General features: G+C 44.3%; 1 protein-coding gene across 1 annotated transcript; it reads right to left on the bottom strand.

Moving 5' to 3' along the window:
• BPIFA2 (BPI fold containing family A member 2) lies at nt 7,371–17,352 on the bottom strand. Its single transcript, NM_213767.2, is given in 7 exon segments — nt 7,371–7,558; nt 9,629–9,692; nt 11,363–11,444; nt 13,148–13,300; nt 14,809–14,916; nt 15,571–15,715; nt 17,195–17,352. Coding segments are annotated over 7 exon segments (717 nt in total). The 5' UTR covers nt 17,340–17,352; the 3' UTR covers nt 7,371–7,538.

The raw sequence follows: 18,632 nt of genomic DNA, 5'->3' as shown, positions 1-18,632 counted from the left end.
AGACCCTCCTCTGAGTCTTTTTCTCAGCACTCTGTTGCCTCTTCCTCACCCCCTGCCTGGGCAGGGGGGTCGTCATGATTCCAGCTAAGCACAGTTCTAAGATCTGTATATTTCCACTCAGCTGTAAAACGCAAGTATTTTCCAATGTTTTGGGGTTTTTTTTCTTCTTCTTTTTTTGAAGGCCATTCCTGCAGCATATGGACGTTCCCAGGCTAGGGATCAAATCAGAGCTGCAGCTGCCAACCTACACCACAGCCACAGCCACACTGAATCCAAGCCGTTATCTTCCACCTATACCATAGCTGCGGCAATGCCTGTTCCTTGACCCACTGAGCAAGGCCAGGGATTGAAGCCCCTCCTTATGAACATAATGTCAGGTTCTTAATGTGCTGAGCCACAATGGGAAACTGCTTTTTTTTTTTTTTTTTAACATTCAGAAAATAGTCTATTGAGTTGATGTAACAATTGACTTTCCTAATTTGGGGCCTTAGTTCTTCCTTGTGATGAAGTTTATTCTACCCTCATTTTAAGAGCAAGTATTTAAAATAAAAGTGTCCATTTTCTGGCAAATACATGGGGAAATGTATATACTCTCTCACCTTAGTGTAAATAGAAAGATCTGGTTTGGTAAATAACATTGTGATGTGTTCCTGGGGCCATAAAATGTTCTGAAACATAGAGTTATTAATTCTGATCCTGAGATATTATCCTGAGGGAATTATGCAAATATTGGAAAGATTCGGCATTTACATAACTGGATTAAGCCTTCAAAAGAGCTTGCACTGGAATTTGGCACTTGAGTTTCTGGATGACTCAGGTTTTGTCTTATTTCTCCCTATATGTTCTCTTATGGCAGATAGTCCCTTACCCTCTCATCAGATTCTCCTCTTTGTCACTGTCTCCAGGAAGCCCTCACCCCTCTTTGAGGTCTGCACTGGGTGGGCAAAGAGCCAGAGCTGGTCCTGGGAGTGCCAGGGTCACAGTAGCAGAACACTCCCTCACTTCCTCACCTGTGCTTTTCCCCCTTCATTGGTCACATCAGTCACCAGTGGAGCTGAGTGGCCTTGGCCCTACCCACTCCATGTTCTGGCTTCATTCCTCTAAGAGCTGTGAGAACCCTAAGGAACAACCAGGACCCCCTTGGACTATCCTGGTCCATAGTCCATTACTTATGACCTCAAGGGCCAGGCCTCTGGCCCTGGTCACCAGAAATAATGATGGGTCTCCAATACCCCACAGTCGTGGGTTGCTAGAATTTTCCTGTTCACTACCCACTTAGCTGTCCTAGCGATAGTGTCTGTGTACAGTCAAGAAGAGATTCATTCATCCATCCATCCATCCATCCGTCCATCTATCCTTTCATTCAACACTGATTAGTGCTTGTATTGCACAGAGTCCTTTGCTGGGCACTGGGGCTGCTGAGAAGAAGGAGGTGCCTACCCTGGAGGAGCTCACAGGCTCAGGGGGCAGAGGTGAATAAGAAAAGTGAGAGGGAGTTCCCATAGTGTCTCAGCGGGTTAAGAACATGACTAGTATCCATGAGGATGCAGGTTCAGCCCCTGGCCTTGCTCAGTGGTTTAAGGATCCAGCATTGCTATGAGCTACAGTGTAGGTCGAAGATGTGGCTTGGATCTGGTGTTGCTGTGTCTGTGGTGTAGGCCAGCAGCTGAGCTCTAATTCTACCCCTAGCCTGGAAACTTCCATATGCTGTAGGTGCAGCCCTAAAAAAAAAAAAAAAAAAAAAAATAGAAAGAAAGAAAAAGAAAAAAAGTAAGAGAGTGATGTTACCTAGATGGAGATATAGGTCATTCCTGATTTGCTCCCTTCACAAGAAGAACAGCTAATAACTACTGCAGAACAAAACACCACTGAGAGAATCCTAGGACGCAAGGGTGAGGCTGAAGCATCCTCCACACCACAGAGACCAGGACAGACTGAGTTAATTAAGAGGGGAAAGAAGAATCTCCATGTTGCCCTGCCCCCGCCCCCAGGCCAGTGCAACACCGTGCAGAGAGGTCTCTCCTGAGCCTCCACTTCCTCCAATGGGAAAAGAGAACCCTAAGGAACAACCAGGACCCCGTTGGCATTGTGGGACCCCCTCCCCCCTATTCTTGGGATGTGGACTGCCTAGGAATCTGCAAGGAAGGGCTCCACCATTGGGAAGCTGATTGTGTCAGAGAACTGGGGAGGGGCTTGCAAAAACCAACACATGGATGTTGGCCAACCAAGTTCACACCTGCAGTGGCTAAGTAGTCATCACAAAGAGTGGCTTCTGCAGAACCAAGTTGGGGGCGCACTCTCTGACCAGGGAATTTGGCAGGGAGCAAATCTCCCTGATTCAGATCCTCAAACAAGTAGTTTTGCTGGTTCTGGAGTTCAGTTTACCCAGGCCCAGGTCAGGAGTAGAGTCCCAGCACAACCCACTGAGAAGATTGTCTTCTGATCCCATCTGACCAGAAGGGCTAGTGACAACTCCTGGAGGCTGTGCTGCCCAGCTGGAGCCTGGAGAAGGGCAAGCAGAGCCCACAGTTTGCAGAGCAAAGCTAGTTTTCTGTTCACCCAGGAAACCTGGGGTGTGGGTTGGCTTGAATTAAGACAAGAAACAAAACTCTTTACCAGCTTCTGAGCTGCTTCTACCACTGTGCCTGGGCAGAGAACCTAATTAATAGCTTCGCTCATTGTTAAATACAGCCTTCATCTTGTTCAGCTAGAGAGACTAACCAGAGCCCTTTCAACAGCCCTAAGTGTAGTGGCACTTGAAGTGAGCATAGCCCATGGCTTATTCTTGTTTGCAGAATGGGAATGATGGCCTTACCTAAGTAGGGAATTCAGTGCACATTCAGGCTTCCAAATGATAAGCTGTACAGGTCCTGGGTCCTGTCCTAAGGCGTCTTGTACTGAATACAGTACCCAGCCCCAACCATCTAGTAAGACTGACCAGAGAATTCAGGCAACCACAAAGTCCATCCTACAGCCTCACCTGGGTAGGAAACCAATCCAGCAGCCCTATCCAACTGTTTTCAGACAAAGGCATGCTCCCCTGATCCCCATCCTCAGAGCTCAGACAGTTGCCTTACTCCAGAAATGGCCATAATAGTAGCTCCCATATACCCAAGGCCATAACCAGCAGGCACACCCATAAAACTAAACTGAGCCAACTGGTGAAGAACTGTCTCTGTCAAAGCGAACCTGTAAAGTCTGGAAGAGGAGCCTGATTACTCAAATGTGCAGATTCCAATGTAAGGAATCAAGAATCGCACACAAAAAAATCAGTTAACTATGACACCACCAAAGGAAACTAGTAAAACTCCGATAACTGACCCTAAAGAAATGGACATTTCTAAACTGTCAGACAAAGAATTCAGGATAATCTTCTTAAGAAAGTTTAGTGAACTACAAGAAAACACCAACAAAATTAGGAAAATAATGCATGAATAAAATGAGTTCAGCAAGGAAATAGCAACCATAAAAAAAAAATAGAAACCCTAGAATTAAAAAATACAATAACTGAACTGAAGAGTCCAGTGGAGAGTTTCAAAAGTAGACTTGACCATGCAGAAGAGGGAATCAGCAACCTGGAGGACAGGACATTAGAAATTACCCAGTCAGAGGAGCAAAAAGAAAAAAGAGTGAAGAAAGCCTATAGGAATTATGGAACACAATGAAAAGAAATAATATTTGCATTATGGGAATTCCAGGAGAAGAGAAAGAGAAAAGGACAAAAAGTAAAGCAATAATGGCTCAAAATGTACCAAACTTGGGGAAAATAATGGACATCCAGATCCATGAGGACCAAAAAACCACAAATAGGTTGAATCTGCACAGGTCTACCCTGGGACACATTGTAATTATATTCTCAAAAGTCAAAGACAAAGACAGAATTTTAAGAGAGAAAAAAGAAAAGTTGTATACAGGGGAACCCACAAGATTATCGGCGGCTTTCTCAACAGAAACTATTCTGACCAGGAGAGAATGGGATGACATAGTCAAAATATTGAAAAAAAATAACTGTCAATCAAAAATTTTCCTTCAGAAACAAAGGAGGAATAAAGACTTTTCCAAATGAACAGAAGCTGAGAGAGTTCATCACCATCAGATAGGCCTTATAAGAAATGCTAAAGGAAGGTGTTTGAGTGGAAGTAAAATAGGGCTAATTAACATCATAACAAGATAAAACAGTAGCATAAATTTCACTGGAAATAGTAAATATATAGTCATAGATTCTGCAATATGATAATAGTGGTGCATAACTCACTTATGATTCTGGTTTAAAAGTTAAAAAAAAAGCATAGAAAGATAACTATAATTCTAATAATTTGTTATTAATTTCACAATATAAAACATGTAAATTGTAATGATAATCTAAAATGTGAGGAAGAGGATAAGTACAATTGTAAAGTTTATGAATTCTACTGAAATTAAGTTATGATCAGTTTAAAACAGGGTGTTTTAAGTTTAAAATATTTTATATTAGCCTCTTGGTAAGCACAAGGGAAAATTCTGTGGTAATTATATAAAAGAATACAATAAAAAGTCAAAACATACTGATACCAAAAGACATCAAAACACACACACACACACACAAACACCCAGAGACACACACGAAAGAATAATAACAAAGACCAAACTAAGCCCAAAGTTAGCAGAATAAAAAGACATAGTATAGAGTAAAGCAGAAGTAAATGAAATAGAGAACAGAAAAATATTAGAAAAGATTAACCAAATTAATAGTAGATACTTTGAAAAGATGAATGAAATTGACAAACAATTAGCCAGACTAACCAAGGAAAAAAGAGAAAGGACCCCAATCAACAAAAATACAAGTAAAAAAGGAGACACTACAACTGATACTACAGAAATTCAAAGGGTCATAAGAGGCTACTATGAACTACTACATGTTAACAAGCTGGACAGCCTAAAAGAAATGGAGAAACTCTTGGAAACTAACCAAGACTGAATCGGGGAGAAATAGAATACATGAATGGAACAATTACTAGTAAGGAGATTGAATCCATAATGAAAAATCTCTTAGCATTGAAAAGTCCAGGGCCAGGTGGCTTCACTGGTGAATTTTACCAAATGTTTAAAAAAGAATTCAACATTCCGAAATATTGAAGAGGGGAGAGAATACTACCAAACTCATTTTATGAGGCCAGAATTATTTTGATTCCAAAACCAGGAGAGGACACTACTAGAAAACCACCACCAACAACAACAAAAGCACAATTTCAGACCAATATCTCTGATGAACATAGATGTAAAAACTCTCAATAAAATATTAGCAACCCAAATTCAGATGCGTATTAAAAAGATAGTCATTATAATCAAGTGGGATTTATCCCTGGAATGTAAGGATAGTTCATATACACAGATCAATGTGATACAACATACTAAAAGAATGAAAGAAAAGAATTATATGAGCATCTCAGTAGATGCAGAAAAAGCATTTGAAAAAAAAACTCAAACATCCATTCATGATTTTTAAAAAACCTCTTAACAAATTAGGCATAGAAGGAACATAGCTCAACATAAGAGAAGCCGTATAGGACAAGCCCACATCCAACACCATCAAAGGTAAACAATTGAAAGTGTTTCTTCTAAGATCAGAATAGGTTCCTGCTGTGGCACAGTAGGTTAATGATCTGGCTTGTCTCTGTGGAGGCACTGGTTTGATCCCTAGCCTGGTGCAGTGGGTTAAGGATCTAGCATTGCTACAGCTGTGATGCAGGTTGCAGCTCCAGCCTGGATTCAATCCCTGGCCCCAGAACTTCCATATGTTGCAGGGACAGCCAGAAAAGAAAAAAAAAAATTATATCAGCAATAAGACAAAGGAGCCCATTTTGACTATTCCTATTCAACATACCGAAAGTTCTAGTTAGAACACTAAGTCAAGAAAAAGAAATAAAAGGGATCAGAATTGGAAAGGAATAAGTAAAACTGCCCCTATTTGCAAATAACATGATTTTATATAGGAAATCCTAAAGACAAAAAAATCTGTTAAATCTAATCATGAATTCAGTGAGGATGCAGGGTACAAAATTCATGTACCAAAATCAATAGCATTTTTATACATTAACAATGAATTTCTCTAAAAAATAAAAATTGGTCTCATTTACCTTAGTATTAACAACAATAAAATACTTAGGAGTACATTTGACTAAGGTGGTAGCTGATCTTTACTCTGAAAAGTGCAAGACACTGATGAAAGAAATTGAAGAATATACAAATAAGTGGACAGGTATCCCAAGTTCATGGATTGGAAAGATTAATAACATGGTTAAAATGCCAATACTACCAAAAGCCATCTATAGATTCAATGCAATCCTGTCAAGATTGTGATGACACTTTTTTTTTTTAACCGAAATAGGAAAAACACTCCTAAAATTTATATGGAACCACAAAATACCACGAATAGCCAAAGAAATCTTGAGGAAGAAGAACAAAGCAGAAGGTACCACATTTTCTGAATTCAAGCCATAGTCATCAAAACAGTATGATACTGGGGGAGTTCCCATTGTGGCTCAGTGGGTTAAGAACCTGACATATTGTCTGTGAGGATGTGGATTCAATCCCTGGCCTCACTCAGTGGGTTAAGGATCCAGCATTGCCACAAGCTGCAGTGTAGGTCACAGATGTGGCTGGGATCCAGCATTGCTGTGGCAGTGACGTAGGTCAGCAGCTGCAGCTCCAATTTGAATCCTAGCCTGGAAACTTTCATATGCGGCGGGTGCAGCCATAAGAAGAAAAAACAAAAACAAAATCCAGTTTGATACTGGGATCAACAAAGACAAATAGACAAATGGAACAGAATCAGGGGCCCAGAAATAAACCCAAGCTTCTGCTATCAACCTAATGTTGTGTTTAGTGAATACCTCACAAAGTGGTGCTGGAGTGATTGGATATTCACATGTAAAAGAATGAAACTGGACCCATATCTTCCACTACTGACAAAAGTTAGGGGGGAAAAAACTGTAACTGCAATGTATACATCTAAGGATAACCTGACCCCCTTGCTGTACAGTGGGAAATTAAAAAAAAAAATAGATTAAAGACCTAAAGATAAGACCTGAAACACCTAGAAGAAAAAACAAAGGAATAAAGCTCCTGGACAAGGCTGTGTGCCAGAAAAGGCAGCCCTCCCAGACAGGGGTGGTGTTTGCAGAAACAGAGTGATGCTGTCTCTGGGTGACCTCGGGTCAGTTTCTTGCCCATTCTGGACCTCAGATTCCCCATTTATAAGACAAGAAGGTGAGGCCAGATGATTCCAAATGTCCCTTTCAGCTCTGGATCCAGGTCTCTGCTGCTCTAGTTGCACAAACCGCACTTCCCCCCAAATCCCATGGAAGGAAGGCAACAGGCCACACAGGAGGTGCAGAAATGGCTTTTTATTGCTGGGGGTGGAGGGTAACGAGTGTAGAGGCCACTGTCCCGACTGTAAGGAGGCAAATCTGAGGGGTGTCCTTAGACTGGGCTCAGGCTTTCACACTGTTGGATGGTGGCAGCACCGTCCCAGGGGAAGATGGTACAAGAGAATTCAGTTAAGCCTTCGGGAGTGAATCTGGAATGAGACCACAGCGGGTGAGGGCACGGAGAGCAACAGGGACCTTACCGGCCCCTGAGATTCCCCAGGCACAGCTCCCCAAGCTCTTTCCCACAAACCCTGCGAGGTCCAAGGCTTGGGGAGGGACTGGTACCTGTGGTTTGGAGTCTTTCTCTGGCACCTGGCACTGAGCTATCCTTCTTCTCCGCCCCCCCCCCGCCCCCACCCATGCCCTCACCTTAGGAACAATATCAGATGTGAAAGGACTGATCAGAGACCAAGATGAGCCAGCGTTCGGGGCTCAGGACATGACCAGGATCATGGATCAGGTCTCAATCTGTGACCAAGGTCAGGGCTCAGTCAATGACTGGAGTCAAAGCTCAGTCTGACAGTGTTCTAGGCTAAGTCAGGGACCAGAAGCACAGCTCAGGCTGGTGTGTGATTAGGGGCCTAGGGCTTAGCCTATGGCCAAGATCAGGGCTCAGTCTGCTAATGAGAAATGAAGAGAAGCCAAGGAGTTCCCGTCATGGCTCAGTGGTTAACAAATCCAACTAGGAACCATGAGGTTGCAGGTTCAATCCCTGGCCTTGCTCAGTGGGTTAAGGATCCGGTGTGGCTGTGAGCTGTGGTGTAGGTTGCAGATGCGGCTCAGATCTGGCGTTGCTGTGGCTCTGGCATAGGATGGTGGCTACAGCTCCAATTCAACCCCTAGCCTGGGAACCTCCATATGCTGAGGGAGCGACCTAAGAAATGGCAAATAGACAAAAAAAAAAAAAAAAAAAAAAAAAAAAAAGAAGAAGAAGAAGAGAGGCCAAGTTTTGCTTCTGCTTCACTACAGGTGCCTGTGGAGGGGCCTCATCCTCGTCAGCACTGGGCGCAGAGCCCGGCCCTTGCCAGCAGGCGGGCATCAGAGGGGTTTTCCTCATCGGCCCTCCTCAGTTGTGGGTTTGTGTGTGGATTCCCTGCTGAAGTTTATCTGAAGGAACAAAATCAGTAGCAGGCCTCAGTCTCTACCCTGGAAAGCTGAACAGAAACCAGACCCTGGTGGCCACTGCTCTCTAGCAGGTCAGCCTGACAGCCATGGGGTCTCAGGCATGTCACTCTGCCTCTCTGAGCTTCAGTTTGTTCATCTGTAAAATGGGTATGATGACTGTACCCACCCTATAGGGTCGTTGCAAGGATCCAATGAGGTGGTGCTGTGAAGCACAGAGTGACTGCCCAAGGAACTGGGCCTGTGGCCATTTTCTAGAAAGGCCACCCCAGGACCCTGACACCTGGTTTATCTCATTTCTATTGACCCACAGCCGCAGCAGCTCCAGGCATGCCCAAGACTCAAGGTTAATGAAAGCCCCCAGGGGCTGGAGGAGAAGCCGCAGCTCCTCCTAAGAAGGGAAAGAGGGAGTCCATTGTAGCTCAGTGGTAATGAACCCGACTACTATCCATGAGGATGTGGGTTTGATCCCTGGTCTTGCTCAGTGTGTTAAGGATCTGGCGTTGGCATGACCTGTGGTGTAGGTTGCAGACGTGGCTCAGATCCTGTGTTGTGGTGGCTGTGGTGTAGGCAGCAGCTACAGCTCCAATTTGACCCCTAGCCTGGGAAATTCCATATGCCGCAATTGTGGCCCTTAAAAAAAAAATGAAGGGAAAGAGAAGGGGCAGTGTTTCTTTCACTGCCTGCCGGATATCACGCTCTTTCTACTTATTTCTTTAAATCCATTTAACAGCCCTGCAATGTTTACAATCTCCTTTCACCTGGGAGGAAACTAAGGCTCAGAGCTGTGGAGCCACTTGACCAAGACCCCACAATTGCTAAGGAGCAGGTCCAGGATTTGAACCTAGATCTGGCCCGTCTTCTTTCTTGCATCATTCTGCCTAGCAGGTTCTGCAGGTTTGACAAAGGAGGGCGGTAGAGAGCTCTCAGAGGCCCCAGAACACCCTCAGTTCTGCAGGGACTCCTCCAGCCACATTCTCCGGACTTGCTCAGGACCATGGGTCCTCAGCTTCTCCAGGGTCCCCTGACCAGACATGCCTGTGGACGGGCGTAGGACTGTAGAGGGATCACCCCCGCTTCCCCGGGCTGTGACTTACCAATGATGTTCTTAAACAAACTCACACCCAGGTTTTCAACGAGTTTTTGGATCATTGGGCATACCTGAGGGCCATGGGGAGAGAGAGGGAGAGAGTCAGGCGGAGAGGGAAGGAAGGAGAAAGGGCAGGAGGGAGGGAGGGAGAGAAAGGAGAAGAGGACCGATCATTATCCACTGCCCGCCACCCAGGCAGGTACTTGGGATCCTAGAACTTCTGACCCTTAGCCTTCTAGAATAATGGAAACCTAGAAGGCTCACGTGGAGAACCACAGGATGCTAGAATCCTAAAACATTAGAACATTAGGATCCTAGAACCTTAAGAACCCAGAGAGTGAACATTCCAGGACCCTACCTCTTAGAAACCCCGACCTTTGGAGCAACTACTTCAGGGAAAATAAGATTCCTTTCTACTAAGTGTGAGGCAGTGATACTTCAGCACTAATGCAGAGCTTGCTCTTCTCTGGTTCCACACTGGCTTATTTCAACAGACTGTAGTCGTGCTGTAAGGTGTGTGTAACCTGATGTTAACTTTATGGTCTAAAGTGTTCAGCTATCGAGTGGATTCCTTAGTAGACCAAATCTTTTGTCACAGAAGGGTTCTGGAGTATATCTTGATGTTTAAAAGGAAAATACTTGTTCAAGCAACCTACTTTTTAAACCTTCCATCCTCTGTAGCTATTGATGGCATGTATCAGTCCTCTGGAAGTTCGGATGAGCCAAGTTGATGGGAGTAGCTATACGCAGGGCTTGTTTTCCAAAGAATGTATGGTTTAAGGTAGCGAAATTATAAGCCTGCCTAGGCATGTTGTAAAGCTGTTTGAGAAGGAACTCAGCTTGTTTCGTGAATGGAAATGTAGTGCTGAAGTCACATTCTACTCTAAACATTGTAAAAAATACAGATGAATTAAACAGAAAAAAAAAAAAAAGAGAGAAACCCCAACCTTTGGATCTCTGGAATTTTAAAGAGTCAAATGGGGCCCTGGGAGCCACGGAGGAGTGTATCTCACAGTTCTGTGTGCATACAGTTCCTTGGGGATCTGGTTAAAATGCAACTTCTTGATCCAGCAGGTCTGGGAAGGACCTGAAATTCTGCATTTCTAAAAAGTGCCCAGGCGAGGTCAGTGCTGCTGGTCAGAGGACCACACTTTGAGCAGTGACCCTCCAGGTCAGTAAATCACAGAGCCACCTGGAGAATTTCTTTTCCCATAAACCCAGATTCCCAGCCCCCTTTTTTTTTTAGAATCTCTGCAACTTTGGGTACATGGTAGTGTGGTTTTGTATGCTGCACAGGAATCTTATACATAGTATTATGGTTTTAGGGGGGTATAGATGCAAAAAAAAAACCACACTATTTAATAGGTCTGTGCTTATTTTTTAACCCTATGATAATTAATATTAATGGCTATTTCTATTAGGGATATAAATTTCCTTTTAAAAAGTAAAAACATATTTAAATTCAAGTAAAGTTGTGTGGATGGAAACGATATTCGCTGGAAGGCGTATTGGTAGTAATGGGCATGGCAAATGGTTCAAGGGCGGGGCCCAGCCATGTCAGCCAATGTCAGGCCCTGTTCCCCTCCTCCCCACACCAGGCTGAGGGGAGACACTGGCTGTCAGCCCAAAAAGAAGTTTGCACCTCAGAAGGGAAGGTGCCCAGGAAGGACAACCAGGCCAGTGAATGTCACACTTGCCCCCAGCAGGCCTGGCCCTGGGCCCCCAGGAATAGGGGACTCACCTCCTTTTGCACTACAAGGGACACCACTTTTCTCAGTACTTTGATCACGGAGTTCACGGCTCTGTTGACCAGTGCTCTGCGTCTGGAAAAGAGAGGGAATGGATAAAGCTCCATCATGTTGGCAGAGCAGACAAGCAGGAGGGCTGGGGCGACAGAAGAAGATGGCAAAGCACCTGAGGTCAGGTGACTTGAGCCTCTGTCTGGGGGGATCGTCCCATAGAACACCCTATCTGACCAGCAGTGCATTCAATACCTCCTGAGAGTCTCATCGCAACACTGAGACCTCATCCATCCATCCGTCATCCTTCCATCCATTCATTCAACACGTATTTACACAGCACCAACCATGTGCCAGGAACCAAGCAAGGCTGGAGACACAGGCATGAGCAAAGCACAAGCAGCTCCTAACCTGGTACCTACATTTTGCTAAGCTGGCTCCTTCCCACCTTCAGCTCTCAGCAGAACCCCCACTTCCTCAGGGCAGCCCTCCCCGACCGCTTCCTATCACAGTGCCCTGTTAAGTGTACTGCTCTGCCCAGGGACCACTGCAATCTGACATCGTCCTTGTGGGCCCTTGATGGGTGGACTGGATGCTCATCTGTCTGCCTTTCCCTCAAGCTCCACAAGAACAATTTCCTTGTCTGCCATCACCAGTAAATTCTCCAGAGCTCAGAATGGTGCCTGCCTGGCAGGTAGCGGATGCTTAATACATTTTTGGCTGAAAGAATAAATGACGTAAACATACAATTAACTATATACTGGCAACTTGTGACAAGTACCCAGAAGGGCAAGAGTAGATGGTTACAAGCGAGATTAGGAGGAAATACAGACCCTGAAGGATGAAAAGTGTACTGTGATGTGATGGAGGGGAAGGGGTCTAGGTAGCCGGAACAGCCCGTGCACAGGCCTTGAGGCGGGAAAGAGCTTGTCTGCGACATAGAGCAAAAGCCAGTGTGTGTAGAGCAGAGTGAGCAAGAGGGAGAGCAAGGATATGAGGGTGGGTCCGGATCAGGCAGAGTCTAGGGGGCTATGGGAAGGGCTTGGGATTCCACCCGAAGTTGAAGGAAAAGCCCCAAGAGGATTGGGAGCAGCAGAGGGAAAGGCTGACACTGAGACGCAGAGGGCAGGATGAATTCCCCGGGGCTACGGGCAAGGCGGAGTCCAGCAGGGCTCAGGTATTTGGACTTGCAGCTCAGCCTTTCCAAACCAGAGCCGGCTATGGAGTCTTTCTTTGGTTTGGGGAGGTCTTGAAGCAACAGGTGATCAGATCCCCTTTGGGGTAGGAAGAATTGACTTCTGCTCCTGGCTCAGCCTTGATCCCTGCCAAACATGGGGCCAACCAGCCCCAGTCTTCAGCTTCCTGACCGTTTCTCCTCTCTTAGCAATGGCCAGGGTTAGGCCTTCTAGCACCTCTTTCCTGGGCCAAACATGCTCTTTCAAGCACACAGTTGAAGATGTAAATTTGTGGGTTACCGGGGATCAAAAACTTAAATGGAAAGGATTAAGTACCAGCATTTTCTCATCTGGTCAGCTCAGTAGCCTATGGGTAGGTAGTATTATTATCCTCAGTTTATAGATGTGAAACCGAAGCTCAGAGAAGCTAAATTGGTTACAAAGTCACAAGTTAGGGGCAAAGCTGGTATTTAGATCAAGATTTGTCTGACTCCAGAATCTGAACTCTTTTTCATCATTCTATGCCACCTCCCCACTATAGGAATAGGGCTGAAGCTAGGGGTCCCCAACCTCTCTGGGATCCCAGCCCTGCTGAGATAGGTGGGGCCTGACCTGTCCAGCAAGGTGAGTGAGATGCTGGCTGGGTCGCTGGCACATTCTCCCAGGGTCACGGTGGAGACACCAGTCTTGGCATCTGTTTCAATTGTGACGCTAGTCAGGAGGTCCAAGTTGAGGTCCAGGTCAACAACCTGGCCCAAAAGAGGGCTGTAGGAAATAAGATTCACAGTGAACAGAGGTCTAGAAGTCCTTTCCCATTGCCCGCTTAGGTCTCTCGATCTGTGGGGACATTTATACACGATGTCTATGGATAATGTCCATACTGTCTGTATTTTCCATGGAATTTACATTAGGATCTTTTTCATATGGCCATGTGGGTTTGGTTCATGTTAAATTTCCATACAGTATCACATTGATAATGACAATAAAAATAGTTAGCATGTAAAATTTCCATACAGTATCACATTGATAATGACAATAAAAATAATAGTTAGCATTTCTTGAGCACAAGTTCTATGTTAGGTATTTTTAAAAAGTATTTTACCTGCAGTAACCCATTTAATCATTAGAGCAGTACCATGAGGGAAAAGTACTATTATTCTCTCTGTTTTCAGAGTGAGGAAACATTTGGTATAGGGAGGTTAAGTAACTGTCCCAGGATCTCATAGCAAACAAATAATGAAACGATAATGCAGTTAATTTATAAAGACTCTTCTACACACCCTCATTTCCCTATCTCTTTAAATCTTTTTTTTTTTTTTCCATTTTCTTTAGGGCCACACCTGTGGCATATGGAAGTTCCTGGGCTAGGGGTCCAATCGGAGCTGTAGCTGGGGTCTATGCCACAGCCACAGCAATGGCATATCCAAGCCACATCTGTGACCTATGCTGCAACTTGCAGCAATGCCAGATCCTTAACTCACTGATCGAGGCCAGGGGTAGAACCCGAATACTCATGGACACCATGGGTTCTTTTTTTTTTTTTTTTTTTTCTGTCTTTTTAGGGCCGCACCCATAGCATTATGGAGGTACCCCGGCTAGGGGATGAACGGGAGCTGTAGCCGCTGGCCTATGCCACAGCCGCAGTAACAGCAGATCTGAGCCACGTCTGTGACCTACACCACAGTTCATGGCAACACCGGATCCTTAACCCACTGAGAAACGCCAGGGATCAAACCTTCATCCTCATGGATACTAGTCAGATTCCCTTCCTCTGAGCCACAGTGGAAATTCCCTATGTCAGGTTCTTAACCCACTGGGCCACAATGGGAACTCCTCTTTGTATCTTTAAGGTAATCAAATGCTTAAAATTATATTTCCCATATAATTTTCACTTACCTTTTATTACATATTTACAGTACTGTATGTATTTATCCATATTGGTCACTGCTATTTAAAGAGAAACCTGAGAGACAAAATAATGCTGGAGGAACCTTTGTCAGAGAATTATAAATGTTTATGTCTTCTCAATTTTTCAAAATGTTCAAATCACAGAAATGTTATGACTTCAGAAATACATTTCATGGAGGATTTTTTTAAAAAAAGATTTGGTTACGGCCAACACTTATTAGACTCTTTTAAAGCTTAGGGTTTTAGAGCTGGAAAGACCCTCTGATTTTACAGATCAGTGTGGAGGAGTGCCTGCCTCCAGCCTGGCGCTCCATCGCCCAGGCGGCACCGCCTGTCCCAAATCTCCGATTCTAACGCATACTCACAGGGTCAGGGAAACGTTCGCAGTGATGGGGAGATTCAGGCTAATGCCTTTGCCGTCAGCCATCAGCTTGACTTTGGCATCGAGGATGTGCAAGTTACTGATTTTCAACCTGTATAAAAACCACAATTTGCCCTTGTCACTCCTGACGACAGCCATTGCCAGGTACTTCTCTAGACCAGCATCTGGCCGAGCACGTGAGCCTCACTGACCTTGCCTTCTTTGGTTTTCACGATAGCTCTGTTTAGAGGTTTGATCCTCGTCATTTGTGAGCATGGCATACTGAGGTTCAGATGTGATTACTGCCAAGACTCCAGGGGTGAATGTGGGCTAGAGCCAGAATGCGAACCCAGAAATGTTTGACTCCCATACTCCACGTGTGGAGCCACCTAGGTGTGAATTCTAGTTTCTTTCTCCTGAGGGAATTCAGACTTTTATACTCAGCTATGTTCAGAGAAGAAGAGTCTTCTTCCCCGGAAAAGGAACTTTAGGATTAGCAAACAGGTAGAGGTGAAGGTGAAGGGAACCTCCATCCTGACCTTGAAATCACAGAACGTGGAAGCCCAAACCCATGAGATGCCAGATGAGCCTGCAGCCCTGCTTTAATTTACCCAAACCCTAGTAGAGTTGGCCTCAGACCACTTTGGCTCTGTGGGGACACATAGAGTTTATTCACCTTTCTGTCTTTGATCTTGAACTTTCCTCCCCAAAGACATGTATTTTCTTTTCTTGGAGCAAAGATCTCCACCATGAGATATCCACTTACCCTGTAGCTTTTTCCGTAATTTGAAAGATTTTAGAGAGGACTTTGTCCAACAAGTTCTCGGCTTCCTGTACCTTCTGCTTAGCCTCCTGCCAAGACTCGGATTCCTGGAGTGACTCCAACTCAGCCTTCAATTTCTGAAGGACAGCTGCAAAAACAGTCTCCATTTAGCATTATATACAACTTAAGCAGTTACTATGCGCCAGATACTAAATGAGACTATTTATGTATGTTATTTCACTTAATCTTTATAACAACTTCATGAGGCAGGTATTATTATCTGCACTTTCAGATGAGGAAATAAAAGATCAAAAGGTTAAGAAATGGGCCTAGGAGTTCCCCTCGTGGTGCAGTGTAAACAAATCTGACTAGGAACCATGAGGTGGCGAGTTCGATCCCTGGCCTTGCTCAGTATGTTGGGTATCTGGCGTTGCTGTGATGTGTGATAAATGTGGTGTAGGTCGCAGATGCTGCTCAGATCCTGCATTGCTGTGGCCATGGCACAGGCCAGCAGTTGTGGCTCTGATTTGACCCCTAGCCTGGGAACCTCCATATGCTGCGAGTGTGGCCCTAACAAGCAAAAAATAAAAAAGGAAGAAAGAAAGAAAGAAAAACAAAAGGCTACAAGAAAAGATTTGTAACCACAGTACCACAACTTAGCTTTACAATGACAGTATCTATCTAGTTATAATGATGCAAACAGAGAATGCCAATTTAAATAAACTACATCTGGTCCTATACCTTACTGGGTAACCTTGATCCAGACACTTCTGTTTCTGAGCTCAGTTTTATTAGCAATGAAATCAGAGAGTGGGTCCCCTCCATATCTTTGAAGGTTGCCTAAACCCTGGCAAAGTTTGAAAGACAGCCATTTACAGAAGTTATTATTGCCTCTAAAGAATGTTTTACAGTGTGCTGCTAATGTTTCCAGAAAAGGAAAAGAGGGGCACATTATTTTAAGAAATCAGAATTAAAAGGAAATATGATGACTACAAAGGCAAGTAGCTTTTAAGCTACCTAGGCCAGATAGGGCTTAATTTCCAATTAAGTAATATATATCAACAAGAAATTGAACAACTCAGTAGGAGGATATGCTAAGAATATAAAAAAAATTTAAGTTAAAATACATAAATAACTAATGAAATATGAAAAATGAGTGGATACTTTCATAATTAGAGAAAGGCTAAGTGAGATGAGTTATAACATGTCATCTGTGAGGCTGGCAAAACATTTAAGTTGTCCATGCCAGTGCTGTCAAGAGAGCAGAAAAAAGAAGTTACTCTCACAGACTACTGAAGAAAATATTAACACTGGGGGGATTATTTATTAGTATCTGCTATAATTTAAAATGTGCATACATTTTTAACTTTTGAAATCTCACTTTTAGCAATATTTCCCGTGCTTGTATTAGAAAAGGTTATCATGATATAATACGTAAAGTGATATTCATTGAGGCACTGTTTGTTTCTAGAAGAATAACAAACAAATGAACCAGGGACCCAATAGCCAACTTTCTCAGTAAACTACCCATAAAGAGCATCTCTTGGTGGCAACCTTGGGTAATGCAGGCATAGCATATAGGAGGCGAGCTCCTAGGTCCCACTGATCATCACTCTTGCTGACTCACGTTCAACGGTCTCAAGTCCCTTATCAATGACAGGTTGCAGTTTGTCCTCAGCATCACTCAGGTCATTTTCAAGATCCTCAAGAAGAGATGCTGAGGTCCCAGTGAGCAGACCGCACAAGAAAACAAGTTTCCAAAGTTGAAACATTTTGTCCCGACACCTGGACCATCATGGGAGGAACAAGAGTGAGAATTAACCACAGGAAAAGGAATCTTTGATGAGCACCTACCACGCTTACACATAACAGTCCTTTAAGATAGATGTGGTTATTTCCTCTCTTACAGATGGGCAGTCCTGGTCAGAAAGCGAGACCAACTCGCACCAAGATACATAGCCAGTAAGCGGAGGAGCTGGAATTTGAAAAGTCACACTTGACTCCAAGTCAATGCTCTTTACACAGAGGTCCTTTGCACATGCTGGCTTATTTCCTTGGAACATTTCCTGCTTCTTTGAATTTTACCTAATTTTCACCCAGGATGCTTGAATTAGAACGGTTGGATATGGAGAGGACTTTCTGCCAAGATTTCCTACTGATTCCCCAGCTTCAGTAAGACCTCATGCCCTCTATGAAGCCCACTCTAGGCCCCTCCCCAGAGTCTAGGTTAGGGGGCCCCAACCCACCATCTTGCTGCTCTCTTTCTCTGATCAGAGTCCTAGGTACCAATTAGTGAGGACTTGTCTGTCTTTCTCACTAGGCTGTGAACTCCTTAGAAGAGAGACTGTGACTTATTTCACTGTTGAATTCCCAGCCCATAGTAAAAAGCCTGTACCTAGTACACCACAACAAATAAATATTTGCCCAATAAAAGTATGAACCAGTAAATGGGTACCACATCATGACCCTGTATTGCTCATCAGTTTGACACCTCTCCTAATAGTATCTTTTTCTTAATTTGCTGTATTCAAAAGATCAGTTAATTCAAATGGCCCCAGCTCTCTGAGTCTTGCCCTCAAAGCCTCCTAAAGACCTCCGTGTGGGGTGACATTAATGGGGAAACCTGTGTTTCTTCTCACAGGTTTAGAAGAAACTACTTACAAGATCCTTGCTCCTCTGCACAGTCTCCTGGAATTCTGTTGGGTGGTGATGCCTCTTATATGGTGGCAACAGGGTGGGAAGCTGGCCAAGAAAGCAAGCCCTGGTTCCAGAGCCATCCACAGAGATTCCAAAGAAAATAATCCTTGTCCAGAGTGAACAGAGAGACTTCTCCAACCCAAAGGTCACCCAGGATGCTTGAGCTGGAATGGTTGGATATGGAGAGAACTTTCTGGCAAGACTAAGACCAGGCTCTCATTGCGCCTCTAGCTGCCAAGACGGAGGCCGTTGTGGGTGGAGGTTAAAGTAAAGACTGATAAAGGATGAATCGGAGAATGTTCTGGTAGAAAGACCCATGGTGATCATCCAACCTAATTCTGTCATCATTTGGAAAATGAGACTCAGAG

Source organism: Sus scrofa, chromosome 17, assembly GCF_000003025.6.
Source record: "Sus scrofa isolate TJ Tabasco breed Duroc chromosome 17, Sscrofa11.1, whole genome shotgun sequence".
NCBI classification, from domain to species: Eukaryota; Metazoa; Chordata; class Mammalia; order Artiodactyla; family Suidae; genus Sus; species Sus scrofa.
This window is presented reverse-complemented; position numbering and strand designations above follow the sequence as displayed.